The 13,997-nt window shown below is 43.9% G+C and overlaps 2 protein-coding genes and 1 long non-coding RNA gene across 5 annotated transcripts in view; 2 read left to right on the forward strand and 1 right to left on the reverse strand.

Annotated features, from left to right (window-relative positions):
• Nucleotides 1-1,742: 1,742 nt before the first annotated feature.
• LOC124775825 lies at nucleotides 1,743-4,260 on the reverse strand. 2 transcript variants are annotated; one of them, XM_047250659.1, is made up of 4 exons: nucleotides 4,014-4,260; nucleotides 3,709-3,822; nucleotides 3,242-3,603; nucleotides 1,743-2,348 (listed from the first exon to the last, which is right to left on the reverse strand). In XM_047250659.1, the coding sequence occupies exons 2-4, from the start codon at nucleotides 3,818-3,820 to the stop codon at nucleotides 2,097-2,099; spliced, it is 726 nt and encodes a 241-aa protein (XP_047106615.1). In that variant the 5' UTR covers nucleotides 3,821-3,822; nucleotides 4,014-4,260; the 3' UTR covers nucleotides 1,743-2,096. The 2 variants fall into 2 exon arrangements, with proteins under 2 accessions (XP_047106615.1, XP_047106616.1); XM_047250660.1 differs by lacking the exon at nucleotides 4,014-4,260 and adding an exon at nucleotides 3,928-3,958.
• The window catches only part of LOC124775824 (graves disease carrier protein-like), a 186,694-nt gene continuing 176,660 nt past the window's right edge, over nucleotides 3,964-13,997 (forward strand). The window contains exon 1 of one of the 2 annotated variants that reach the window (XM_047250658.1): nucleotides 3,964-4,623. In XM_047250658.1, the coding sequence (XP_047106614.1) occupies nucleotides 4,560-4,623 (64 nt within the window). In that variant the 5' untranslated portion in view covers nucleotides 3,964-4,559. The remainder of the gene's footprint in view (nucleotides 4,624-13,997) is intronic. The other variant, XM_047250657.1, reaches the window with a different exon arrangement.
• On the forward strand, nucleotides 4,655-5,829 carry LOC124775826. Its single transcript, XR_007015602.1, has 2 exons — nucleotides 4,655-4,949; nucleotides 5,480-5,829. It is a non-coding gene; the product is annotated as an uncharacterized LOC124775826 (long non-coding RNA).

Consider the following 13,997-nt stretch of genomic DNA (forward strand, 5'->3'; position numbering starts at 1 on the left):
CGTCCGCAGTTCCCTCGACATGCAGGACTGAAATTAAGGCCACCTTTCGCTGCCTGACAAATCCAGCTTACAGATTTTTGTGAAATTTATAACCTGGTTGCTATTTTCCACTGTGAACACCGTTTCTTCGATTAACAATTTTATAGTAACAACTTTTCTTGGTGACAAATCACTTTTCCGACCCACACCAACGAATATCTGGCACACAAAAGAATTATTGATAACAAAAATATTCTCAGCTGAATTAAACTGTCTCCAAAACAACTGCAGCCATGCTATCTCTGATTCAACAGTAAGTGAATTGCTTAGGGAGTCCTGTCAACATTGTTGTTGGCACAGTATTGCCAATAGCAAAGGTAAATGTCATATATATATATATGTAATAGAGGGAAAAATGCTGATATCATATGGCTGAATAATTCCAGAGGAGAGAAACTAGGAAATATCAAACTCTGTTTTGAGTCTAATAATTTTCACACCTCTGTAGATCAACAACTACTGCACGGCAAGAGGAGATACGTTTAGTGACATTCATGCAGGTTCTTAATTACGAATATAAGAAAAAAAGTGTACCTGTTCTAAGTTAAATCATCATCATTTACATGGCTCTGGCAAAGGAAGTTATAATCACATCACACACAATTACTTTGAGAACAAATTCACTATTGAAGGCTTACGGAAGGGTGAAGTGATGTCAACATGTGGATGGGTACAACTTAAGTGATTCTCATGAGCTATTTAGGGTACACAGAGTATGATTCCAAAATTTATTAGCTTCTGCATTATTATTTAACAATCAAAATATAAAAATACATGTCGAAAAATTATGTTTGGTTGCTTGTAGATAGGCAACCTAAACGAATAATATTCTGGACCACAATATTTTTAATATGATAAAAGCAAACAGCACTGTACCTAACACAAACACTCAGGTACAATGTATCTTAGAAGTTCTCACTAGAGAACAGATACTATATTACTACAGAATCTGCATATTTCTGGCGAAATTGAATTCCCTCTTGAAAACAGCTTAACAAATCTACTTCGTTGTAAAGCATAAATGGGTTTCCTCAACCCATTTTCAAATATATTCTTTGCAGGCTATAAATTAACTACTCTGTATCACATACTTTGGTGTTAATAAGTTTACAAACCAGTCACAGTTGCATTCAGCCTTATTTTCAGAAATCACAAAAAGAAACTTATACCAACCTCTCACTTTCATAAGAAAATGAATATTTACAAACAGCTATATTGAAAACATGTAACAAACCACAAAAAACTGTTATTCATTTGATACCAAAAATACCTTATGATACTCATAACCATGCTCAAGAATGTATTTAACATAATCTGAAAACTGACAATTCATTACCTTCTGGAAAGCGTATACATAAATTTTTAAAATAATTCATTTACATAATACACATACTCAAACAACAAAATCTGCACTTATTCTTATGTTACACAGAAATTGCACTGATGTTCAAATAATTTTAATTTTATATGATATTCAACATCTCTTCTTTTACTTCATTTACCAATCCTCCATCATTATCTCAGCAATGACATTCTAGAGCTGTGAGGTATAGGGAATGACCAGGTTAATAGCACTTAGCAAGATTTTGGTGTTATTACATGGTGTGTGTGTGTGTATATATATATATATATATATATATATATATATATATATAGAGAGAGAGAGAGAGAGAGAGAGAGAGAGAGAGAGAAACTATTTCTTTTTGTACAAACATCATAGATGTTCTATGTATTTTAACAGGTGCAACAACTTAGTGCCGTAACATGTTGTATTTACGATTTCTATTCTGCATAAATGCCATTAGTGTCATGTGTACTCTTTATCCAGTTTTTTTTTTGTATAAAACTTGTTCTCTCATATGTGATCTGGTGTGAAACAATATGTAAAGCGTTGAAGGGCCTCATAGGTCTATTACAAAATTTTACAGTAGAAGAGTTCATGATAATAGCACTCCAGTAAATATATTGAATTTCTCAAACAAATTAACAGCACATAGCAATAGCAAGTAATTTTACCAGCACAGTCTGTGTCAAAAGTTGTTGATTACAACTGTCTGCTACCCACTGTCTGCAGAAGACACTGAGTTGATAACACAGTCAGTGAGTGTAAATGAAACCAGGTAGATGGCAAAAACACCAATCAGATGGGAAGCTACAGAGACACAATAGGCACAAGTCGTCACTAAATGTGAAGGTAGTCCTATCAATATCAGAGCTCCTCCCAAAATGCCGTAAGTACTTGAGCTATTAACTGTTTTGGCCAGCAGTATTTCACTCAGCAGCAGAAGCAGTAATGGTAAAAACACAAGCTGAAACCAAGGAATATTTAATTACTACCATAAAGTTCTCAAAAACTATCTACAGCAAGCACCAATTCAATTATAATAAACTCCTGCTACTTCATATTAGAATTGCCTTATATATCTAAATACAGCTACATAAGTTGATTGAGACAAGACAAAGTTGCCATCAGTTCACTTGAAGGTTGAAACATTGTACCCATCCATATGTAACGCACAACTACGACACAGTAGCACAAACTTGTACTGAGACAATTGTGACAATATTAAAGTAATTCTAATACGAAGCGTAACCATGTTCTTTATTGTGCTGGTAATCGGTAACAACATTCTGAGCAATAGCCATGATCACATATTAAGATCTGGGGCAACAGTATCACAATCTTCTTATAGCTTATGTACAAAATGATACTTGTGGGTAATCTTGTGAATCCACAGTTTTGAATAGGCCTCCACTGACTGACTACCTATGCACCACTGGTTGATTTGTGGTAATAGGCCTACTTCATTCGTTACACGTACCAATGCGTCAAAATCTTTATGATGAAAAATAAAAGAACCATTTCCAAACAACACATTCATTTCCCACTGGTAAGGCTACATGCCAAATATTTTCTGGTGTCCGCTGTGCCAATTCATGTGAGATTCATTTCTGGCTACAGTAGCTCTAATTACACCACAGCTACCAACACACCAATACCCACTTACGGTGAGAGGTAGGCTTCATTGTTTACTTGTCACTGTACTACTAGTGTCATCATTACACAGCAGTTCCTTCCAACCTCATATCACATTTTATGAACGGTCATTCTTTCTTATTGTATTTTATACTATTCAGTACAATTCCCTACAAAAAACTGTATGATAAAATCTAAGTGAAAATAAGACCACTTTGCGCTTACCTCACTAAATAAGTACCCTAGTCCAAAGGCAAATAATGTTCTTGTGATTACTGCCGTACAAACAAAATGCAGATTCCACACAAAAAACCGTGACCTGTGGGTTCGCTGCTCCACTGCTTTAACTCCTGTTGTCGCCTCATTAGAAGTTTCATCTATTGGACTGTCTAATCTGCTGCACGGGATGTTGCAATTTTGCACTCTTCTTAGTATTTCGTCTGCATATTTACTTCCAGCACTCTCATAGTGTTCTTCAGTTTTCTGCTGGATTTTTACAGGCCTAATAAGCCCATTTATCGCATCCTTTTGAATGCTACTCTTCCACGTCGTTGCTTCTTCACCTGTTGTTGAATACTCCGCTTTTGCTGTAAATAAAAGCGTTTTTGAATCATACATTAAATATGAACGGCTAATCATAGACTGGGTTCAAAACAAAGCACTAAATCTTAACGAAGTATCGTTTTTATTACCATCTGACCCGCTCTCATATCTTCCTGTTATTCTCTGCAACCTGTTCTCTGAATTTTCTAAAATTCTTCGCCTTCTCGCTTCTCTACGAGCCGCTCTCTCATCAGCTGCCATCACTGAAACAAGCGTACCACCACAACCAATTACATTACATATTCTGCCTTTGTTTTTGTTACCACCTTATTTTTTTCTTTTTTGGTAGCAAGAGGTTTCAAACTAACCTATACTAGTGTTTGAAACTGGAAAGTAGTTGCGTTATTAAGTCGCTATATGCAATATAGCTTTTTATTATGAAAGTTATATTTACGTTTATTGGCCGTTCATTTCTCCTAGAAGGTACAAACGCCAGCCAAACAGCAGAAATTTCGGAAAGGGTCGTACGCTGTTTCTTATTTTGCATTGCCTGAATACGCGATTGATTTATGTCAACATATCACTTAAAGAACAGATAACATTCTACGTTTTAAGACGCCACTTTTCATAGCGAAAAAAAGCGAAAGTGACTAGTGCACGTAAAGCAGCTATCCCCTCCCTAACAGTTTCATTCATACCAAGTACGCGTTTGACGTCAGAGATTTGCTGTGCAAAAATCAGCTGGTACACTGTAACAGCAGTCTATGGGAAGCTCCGTGCGCTGCAGTGTTTCGCAGCTGCAGTGAAGTTAATGTAAATGACGGATTGTAGTAAGGGTAGAATTATCATGAAGTAGGTCATGACCGCGACATATGGAGGGTACGGGGACGTCTTCACTTCCTCAGGTGTGCTGTCAGTTGACTCGGGGACATGCTTGAGGTGAAAGCAAGCGTGCCCGCCTGTTCTGTGGAAGCGTTTTACTTGTCACATTTGTGTAGCAATGGCTCTAGCAACAGAGCAAGGAACGTCAGTGGAATTTATTTTGAAGTCACTCTTAGCGGGAGGTAAGCCACGCTTTTTAGTCATTTATTGATGGAAGAAAGTATGTATTTGACAAAAACAGCAAATAGTTGCTGGTATTAAAACAGCTTTCTAAATGGCTGCATTAGCCTTCTGATACTTTCTTTTCTTCCATTTTTTTCTCTCTTGCAGTAGCCTGTTGACTGTTTACATTGTGGAAGCTTAACACTGTCATCATTGTTATAACAACAAAGACAAAACTAAAAGTTACATATGAAAACCAGATCTTATGTAGTTTCTATTATGATCTGGCTGATCCATCTGAATACAATTCCTACCTTAAACCTGCAGTTTGAGAAATTTGCACTATGTGAGTAGTTAAATTGGAAAGTAAGATTAAACACAACTCAGTATTTCAAATACATATCTACTCTGTAAACTGGAAGTGACTTTAAATCCATGAGGATTTAGTCTGCTGACACTCAGCTAAATGGCAGCTACCTCCATTTTTAGGGAATAAATTTAAGGAAACAGTAATGGTTGTGCACAATAGGAAAATTTTTAAAAAATCTAAAAATTCTGTCATTTTTTGAGCCATCAGTAAACATCATTGTGGACAATAAAAGAGTCAGTATTAGATTTTTTTGTAGTCTTAACAGATTGTAGAATTTGTTAACAGTTTTGGTGTTACATATAATTTCAGCTGTTCACAGGGCTATTGCATCTGGTGCTTCTTGCATTTACTCATGATATAGCTGTAGCTGTTTCTTGTATTTACAGTGTATCACCATGCCAGCTTGTATGACGTGCACTGCAGTGAGACACACTTGTTTGAGTGATTATTGCAGTGGACTGACAGACATGAATTCAAGGTTTACATCTCTATTTTGTTTCTTCCAGGAAACCGAGACTGCTATAATCACTCTTTCTATAAATCTACATTATGGGTGCATATATAAACTTCATGATAGTTTACAGTTTTGTAGAGTGGGTGTGATTCCATACTTTTTTTAATTTATTATTATTGACTGAAAGCAGCATTCAGTTCTGCTCGGCTGGAAGACACCTTTGCAGAAAAGAGCAACTGCATTAGTAACTGTGATTCCTGACATGTTCAAGATTAAAACTGAACTTGTTAAGATTGTAATGAAACAGTTTTTATTGCATTCTTGCATTTCATGAAAGAAAACCATTGTTGTCATCTTCACTGTTACTCTGTTACTTTAAATAAAATGTCTTGAGTCACCATATATTTTACGTATCTGTAGTTTGAGAATCTGCCCGATATTATCAAGTATCTTTTATCCAGTATCAGTCACCCTCCTGCCTTTTCCATGAGTTGAAGATTTTATGTTCTGCATTTATTGACAGCTTTTCTTATAAATGTAACACTTCATATATATGTTGTTCGATTGAAAAGATTGGGTTCCCCAGCATTCCTAAACTTCCAAGGAGACCACTTTATTTCAAAGTAGATATTGCATCAGTACATGGATTGTTGTGGAAGCCTGAGTGATTAAATAAAGCTCCTAATACAGATCATTTTCAATGAGGCACTGATACCTTCACCATAGCAACACTTCTGCCAGAAGAAGAGATAAGATGCTATGTCAAACATACCGTGGATATAGAGATAATACTGAAGATTTCACATTATTCGTTAAGTTCTTACACACAAAAATGCACCTTCAATGAAATAACCTAAGTATCTTTTAACCTGAGGCCTTATCAGTAAAAACTGAGGAAGAAAGATGGCACTGATTATTTTTATTAGTGTTATAATGCTTTTTTTCTGGTAAAATTATTGTGGGAAAAGTAAATGTAACGGGATCCAGTAGAAGTCAGTTAAAAGTTATTGTTAAAGTCAAAAACGGAATATTTTTAGATGTTAATTATTACTTCAAAAGTCAACAGAAGTAGACATGTATTTGCACACATCATATATATCATGAGAGTGGATACTCAAGGATGTACAAAAAGTAAGCATAGATTTGTCAGTAATTAATTTACATATATGCCTAGTTGTGTGTAGTGACCCTTTTAACCCTGAAGGCTTGGATACACATCATAGCATGGAGTAAATGAGACACCAGAAGTATTTCGGAGCTATGATGATACATAAACTCAACTGCTGTGTACAGCTCACAGACATTGACTGTAGTTGGGTTCAAGGCTGAACATCCAGATTGATGGGTCCCATTTATGTTCAGTAGGACTCATGTCAAGTGACTTTGGGGCACAAAAACATCTCTGTGGAGTGTTCCGGATACCATCCTGACACAGTTTGAAAGTGAGTGAAAAGTGCATTGTCTAACTGAAAGTGGCTTCCTGCATGTCACTTAGGTGAAAGTGACATGTTAACAACTTACGAGCTGTAGAGAAACACTGGTATGACTGTCATAGGCCCTGATCTAGATTTTGGTTGGACAGTTTGCTTCTCTATCTTTTGGGAGCGAGATGATGAAAGGCACACAAGACCTAATTTTATCGCGTGTAAATGCACCACACATGAGAATCCCATGACTTACCTTAATTTTCAGTAAGTTGGGTTCATTGCATGGATTACGAGGAATATTAGATTGTAGTCATCAGCTTTGACCAGAGACATTATGTCAATGACTGATGTGACATCACCTTTCCTTGTGTATCTTCACGGCTTGATTGTTAGTTGGTGAAGCCAACAAATGTAAAAGCAAAAAACAAGGTTGTGGTGACAGATTGAGCTATAGCTTAGCCCATTTGAAAAAAAATCACCACTGATATGACATTAGAGTCACAGTGGTGTTTGTAAAGTTCGTTGCATGTTTTCTACTTCACTGGTTAAAGTATGTTTCCTGCTTCACTGGTTATAGCCAACAGAATTGAATATTACTATTAGTCCATTGTGTTACACAGTTTTCAAAATGTCTCTAATGTGCCCATTGATACGTATCAACATATACCACGACTCATCAGTCTGTGTGATTTCCATCCATGATTAAAGGGACCATGTTTTACACTCAGTTTGCTATGTTGGCCATTTTAATGCAAAAACACCTTGATTGAATATTTAGTGTCTACTTTGATAGCATGAACATTTCTGCTGCAAATGAGGAGAATACCATTGATAAAAGCATGTAATTTCAAAGAAAACTACATCAGTGTGAGCCGCTCATCACTTTCATGAAGAGTATTACTTATGATGAAGACCTGTGAATACTTCAATCCATAATGATACGTAACTGCAATCCTCAGGCATTGTTGAAAGATCTATTGCATGGTTACTGAGTGCTGTAAATGAGAACTAAAACTGTCTGTAGGTGATAATTTGTGCTTATCTATCTCGTCAGCAGCTAACCAACTAAATCTGACATTCTTATCCAAGTTTGTTGCTGATAGCAAGAAAGTGCACTTTTGTTAAAATAAATGAAAGGTGTGCATGATTGGAAAAATGAACAGCTTGTGCAAACATGTGAACATTCACTGAGATGGTGACGAAGGCTGTCGAGGTAACACGGCTTAGTGTGCTGCAAATTACTTTCCAGGACTTGAACTATAACTCCTGAAATTTTATTTCCATGTACTACTTTGCAGCCTCAATTGAAGAAATATATTAAGGTTGTAGCAACACTTTATTCTCACAGATAGAAATACCTATTGATGTGCGTGGTTGAAAACAACATGCTATACAGGGTCAAGTCACATTAATGTGACCACCACCTATGTTCAATGTCAACATGCAAAAACCACTCATAAACACCTGGTGGCAGTGGTAGCATTGGACGGTATACAAATCATGTCAGGAGGATGCAGAAAAACAGTGTAGCCATTGTCATAATGCAGAAATCGAGCGATTTGTCTGATGTCCAAAAGGACATGATCATTGGATTTTGGGCCAAGGGTGGAAGCATTTCCAAAATGGTTAAGTTGTAAACTTTTTGTGTGCCCCCGTGGTTAAAGCAAACCATGTGTGGCAAAATGGCACCATCCAAAACAGGCGGTAAGGTAACTGTGATGTGGCACAGGTCATAGATGACAGGAGTGAACAACGGTTGATGGGTGAATAGATGTGCAGCTGTTGAGCAGCTGACAGCCCAGATGAACCAAGGGGCTACCAACAGGGTCTCCTCAATGACATGCATTCAGGAGCATGATGGTTCAAATCCAGATGGAGCCACCCAGATTTAGGTTTTCCGTAATTTTGCTAAATCACTTCAGACAAATGCCAGTATGGTTCCTTTAAAAAAGGGCACATCAGATTTCCTGCCTCATCATTTCCTAATCTGAGCTTGTGCTCCGTCTCCAATGACTTCATTGTCACCAGGACATTAAACACCAATCTCCTTCTCCTCCTCCATGACTGTTCATTGAATGTTGCTGCACTTGGGCCTCCATAGCAGGTGGTGGTTAATGCACTCATGCTGACTACCATTCATTGGTGAAGAAAGCTGGAATTTGCACACCAATATCACAACTGGATGTCCACTGAGTAGTGATATGTGGCCATTTCAGTTGTCGTGTGGATGTAAGTGTGTATGGTGTGAAACATCTGAAAGCAAACATCCTGCAACAATCATCGGAAGGGCTCAGGCCAGAGGAGAGAGTGGTATGGTTTGCGGAATGTTTTCATTGCTTTCACAGGGTGTTCTTGAAATCTGGAAGGCAAAGTGCATCAACATAAGCGTGCACCTATCCTTAGGGACCGTACCCACCCTTAAATGCAGTTTGTTTTCCTCGGCAGTGGCGTCTGCCAGCAGGACAATGCAACATGTCACACAGCTTGCAGTGTATGTGCATGTTTTGAATAGCATCAGGATGAGTTTACCATACTACCTTTGTCACCAAACTCTCTGGACTTACCCCCCTGCGGGTTCGGGGGTAAGAATAGGCCCGCGGTATTCCTGCCTGTCGTAAGAGGCGACTAAAAGGAGTCTCAAACGTTTCGGCCTTCTGTGATGGTCCCCTCTTGGGTTTGACCTATTTTTTTCCAAATTTCCATTGTTAGTGCGTGCCATTTGGGGAAGGACACCTTACGTGGTGTTTTTCTATTGGTCCATCATGCTCCACCATCTTGCATGTTACCTATTGTCGTGTGGGGGGGGGACTACGCCCAACATCTTCTGGGTTGTCTCCTACTCGCCTTCTGCGCACTCTTCTTCTTAGCGCCCACGACAACTGTGGACCCTTTCAACACCTAAAATCCAGCACGGTAACCAGTCCGTTGTGGTGGGGTCGTCATGTACCCTCTTGGTGGTAGCCCCCTGGCCACGCAGGGATCGCACTACAGATGCCAGAGCTGTTTCCTCCCCATGCATGCCAAGGAGTATGTGCCCATCTTGTCTGGGGCACGGGGACTCCGGGCAATGGGATATCAGCCAGGTACCCGTTGCTTTGGCTGGGTGGCGCCCTTGGGGAGAGCCCTCGTTCGGAGTAGGTGGCATCTGGGCAGATGTGGCGCAATGAAGCGCAATAAATCACACCAAGCTGGTGGTCGCACGGCCACCAGCGTCTCTAAGCGAGGTAGAGTCGACTTTGATGCTGCGCAATATGACCCTCAGACGTTCCCCTCGTTGGCTGCGCCATGGGAGGGACGCCGATCTAGTGCCAAGCGGGAGCCTTACGTACCGCAATACCTTGTCTGCAGCAGGACTGATGGTGACTCCTTTCTTACGACGAAGCCTATGTTTTTTGTGGAACACCTGGAGGATAAGTTTGGGGAAGTGGCGGGGTTGTCAAAAATGAGGAATGGGTCCATCCTCCTCAAGACGTCGTCCCCAGCCCAGTCACAAGCGTTGCTCTTGTGTGATAAGCTGGGTGACGTCCCTGTTACCGTCACTCCCCACAGTAGCTTAAATATGGCCCAGGGGATTATTTACCATCGTGACCTCTTGTTGCAATCCGATGACGAGCTGAGAGCCGACTTGGAACGACGTGGTGTGCATTTTGTCCGTCGTGTACATAGAGGACCCAAGACAAACAGGGTGGCCACCGGTGCCTTTATCTTGGCCTTCGAGGGTGATGTCTTGCCCGAGAAGGTCAAGGTGATGGTTTACCGTTGCGACGTCAAGCCATACGTGCCTCCCCCGATGCGGTGCTTCCAGTGCTGGAAGTTTGGGCATATGTCCTCCCGTTGCCCATCCAGCGCTACATGTCGAGATTGCGGACGCCCCTCTCATCCTGATTCTCCATGTGCGCCTCCGCCTGTATGTGTCAACTGTGGGGAGCACCACTCTCCATGCTCGCCTGATTGCCCCGTTCTTCATAAGGAGCGGAAGATAATGGAATTTAAGACCCTGGACCGGCTTACTTATCGAGAGGCTAAACAGAAATATGAAAGGTTGTATCCTGCTTCCATTCGAACATCTTATGCTGCAGCCACGTTATCGTTGCCCACGCGAGCGACGGTTGTCGCCTCATCTGTGCCGCCTTCAGTGGGCCCTCGGGGCCGTGTATCTCTGTCTGCCCCCCTCGTGCCTGGGGGCAAGCCTTCCTCTGTTGCCCCCTTAGCAGTTGGGGCAAACCCTCTTCTGTCGCTCCCCCCACGCTTACTTCGGGAGTGACATCTGCTCCACAACCGGGAGGCTCGATCCCTCCCCCTCCTTCTCCGCCGGCGTTGCCTCCGCCGGTTCCTCTCTCGTGGAAGGGGCCCCTCGGGGCTCTCCCTTCCTCCGTTTCTTCTCCTACCCAGCCGGATGTCAGCCAGTGGCTGAAGGTTCCGCCACCTGCTGGTCGTAGGGCTTCTGCGTCGTCGTCAGCCTCCGACGCTCCTTCAGAGAAGCTCTCCCAGCCCTCTCACCCTAAGGGCCGACGTGAGAAGAAGGAACGGCATGTGTCCAAGAAGAACGTTCCGGCGGTTTCAGCACCGCCTGCTGTACCTAGTCCTGGCTCCGGGGATGAGGTGGAGATCCTTGCCTCTGCCGCGGATCTCACCCTCACGGAACCCTTGGGGGCCTCTCCTATGGACTCAGCTGACTCTCCCCCGGTGGCGGCAGTTGGCTCTGAGGCGCTGTCTGCCTCTTAGTCGCATTCACGCCCTCCCAGTGCCTTCCTGCTTCCATTCTCCAATGGAACTGCGGTGGTTATTTCCGCCACCTGCCTGAGCTCCGGATGCTTCAGAGTGATTCCCCTGTTCTCTGCATTGCTCTGCAGGAAACTTGGTTTCCAGCACTGCGGACCCCCGCCCTTCGCGGTTATCGGGGATACTATAAGAACCGCGCTGCCTGTCAACGAGTGTCAGGTGGGGTTTGTCTTTTTGTTCACCACTCTGTCTGTAGCTTGCCAGTACCCCTTCAGACGCCTTTAGAGGCAGTCGCTGTCAGGGTTGAGCTCTCGCCGGCTATTACTGTTTGCTCTGTTTACATTCCTCCGGATGGGGAGCTCCCCCGACATGTCTTGGCTGCACTGCTGGCTCAACTTCCGCCACCTTTGCTGCTTCTAGGCGATTTCAATGCCCACAACCCTCTATGGGGTGGGACTGTCTCCGATGACTGCGGTCAGGCCGTGGAGCATGTGTTGGCTCAGCTCGACCTTAGCCTCTTGAATACCGGTGCTCCCACGCATTTCAGTGTGGCCCATGGCTCTTTCTCGGCCATCGATCTCTCTCTTTGCAGCCCCGGACTTGTCCCATCCCTCCACTGGCGAGTGCATCCTGACCTCTGTGGTAGTGACCATTTTCCCATCTATTTGTCACTGCCCCAGTGTCATTCTTCTGGGCGCCTGCCCCGCTGGGCTCTCCACAGGGCTGACTGGCCGGCTTTTACTTCTGCTGCAACCATTGAGTCTCCCCCCCCAAGGTGACATTGAAAGGGTGGTCCGTGTCTTAACCACATCCATCATTTCGGCGGCCAAGGCTGCCATCCCCCGCTCTTCTGGACTCCCTCAGAGGAAGGCTGTACCCTGGTGGTCGCCGGAGATTGCTGAGGCTATTCGCGACCGTCGGCGGGCTCTCCAGCGTCATAGGCGGCACCCGTCTCTGGAGACTCTCATCGCCTTTAAGAGGCTCCGTGCCTTGGCCCGCCGTCTTATTGCACGGCGTAAGCAGGAGTGCTGGGAGCGGTATGTCTCCTCCTTGGGCTCCCGTGTCTCCCCCTCACTCGTGTGGTCCCGGATCCGGCGGATTTATGGATACCAGACCCCTATGGGTGTACCTGGGCTCTCCTTGGACAGCGCTGTCTGCACGGACGCTGCCGCCATTGCTGAACAGCTTGCCGCGCACTTTGCGACGAGCTCGGCGACTGCATCTTATCCCCCCGCCTTTCGCTCTCTAAAGAAGCGAGCCGAGCAGACGCAGTTCTCATTTCACACGCATCGTTCTGAAAAATACAATGCTCCTTTCAGCGAGAGGGAATTCCTCGCTGCCCTCGCCGATTGCCCTGATACAGCACCAGGACCGGACTGCATCCACGCGCAGATGCTGAAGCATCTTTCCTGGGACTGCCAGAGACACATTCTCGCGGTATTTAACCGCATTTGGAGCGAAGGCGTGTTCCTGTCGCAATGGCGAGAGGGTGTTATTGTCCCCATCTTGAAGCCCGGTGCGGACCCACTGGCGGTGGACAGCTATCGTCCCATTACCCTCACCAACGTTTTGTGCAAATTGCTTGAACGTATGGTGGGGCGGCGTTTGTGTTGGGTCCTTGAGTCGCGCGGTCTCCTCGCTCCATCCCAGGGTGGCTTCCGTTGGGGCCGGTCTGCCATGGACAATTTGGTGTGGCTGGAATCTGCTATTCGTACGGCCTTTGCCCGACGTCAGCATCTCGTTGCTGTATTTTTCGATCTGCGGAAGGCGTATGACACCACATGGAGGCATCACATCCTCGCCACGTTGTATGAGTGGGGTCTTCATGGTCGGCTCCCGGCTTTTCTTCAAACCTTTCTATTGCACCGCTCTTTCCGGGTGCAAGTCGGTGCCGCCTCTAGTTCTTCTTGTACACAGGAAAATGGGGTCCCGCAGGGCTCGGTGTTGAGTGTGTCCTTATTTCTAGTGGCCATTAATGGTCTGGCTGCAGCCGTGGGGTCGTCGGTGTCTCCTTCTTTGTGTGCCGACGAGTTCTGCATCTCCTTTAGCTCCACGACTACGGGAGTCGCCGAACGCAGGCTGCAGGTAGCCGTTCGGAAGGCAGCATCATGGGCTCTGACTCACGGTTTTCAGTTCTCTGCAGCCAAGACTCGAGTTATGCACTTCTGCAGGCGTCGGACGGTCCACCCTCATCCTGAACTTTACCTCGACGGCCACCTGCTTGAAGTGGTGGACACTTGCCGCTTCTTGGGACTCGTGTTTGATGCCCGGCTCACATGGGTTCCTCATATTACTCAGCTGAAGCAAAAATGCTGGCGGCACCTCAACGCCCTCCGCTGCCTTAGCCACACGTCTTGGGGTGCGGATCGCTGCACGCTGCTGCGATTGTACAGAGCCCTTGTGCAGTCTTGGCTTGATTAT

The sequence above is a fragment of the Schistocerca piceifrons genome, chromosome 2 (assembly GCF_021461385.2).
Source record: "Schistocerca piceifrons isolate TAMUIC-IGC-003096 chromosome 2, iqSchPice1.1, whole genome shotgun sequence".
In the NCBI taxonomy this organism is placed as follows: domain Eukaryota; kingdom Metazoa; phylum Arthropoda; class Insecta; order Orthoptera; family Acrididae; genus Schistocerca; species Schistocerca piceifrons.

Excerpts from the sequence above, each read along its gene's own strand:
- LOC124775825 (XM_047250659.1), bottom strand. The coding sequence starts at position 3,820 with ATGGCAGCTGATGAGAGAGCGGCTCGTAGAGAAGCGAGAAGGCGAAGA. Across the intron at positions 3,604-3,708 it reads ATATGAGAGCGGGTCAGATG|CAAAAGCGGAGTATTCAACA; the intron begins GTAATAAAAACG and ends TTTTATTTACAG. Across the intron at positions 2,349-3,241 it reads TAGGGTACTTATTTAGTGAG|CTTGTGTTTTTACCATTACT; the intron begins GTAAGCGCAAAG and ends CCTTGGTTTCAG.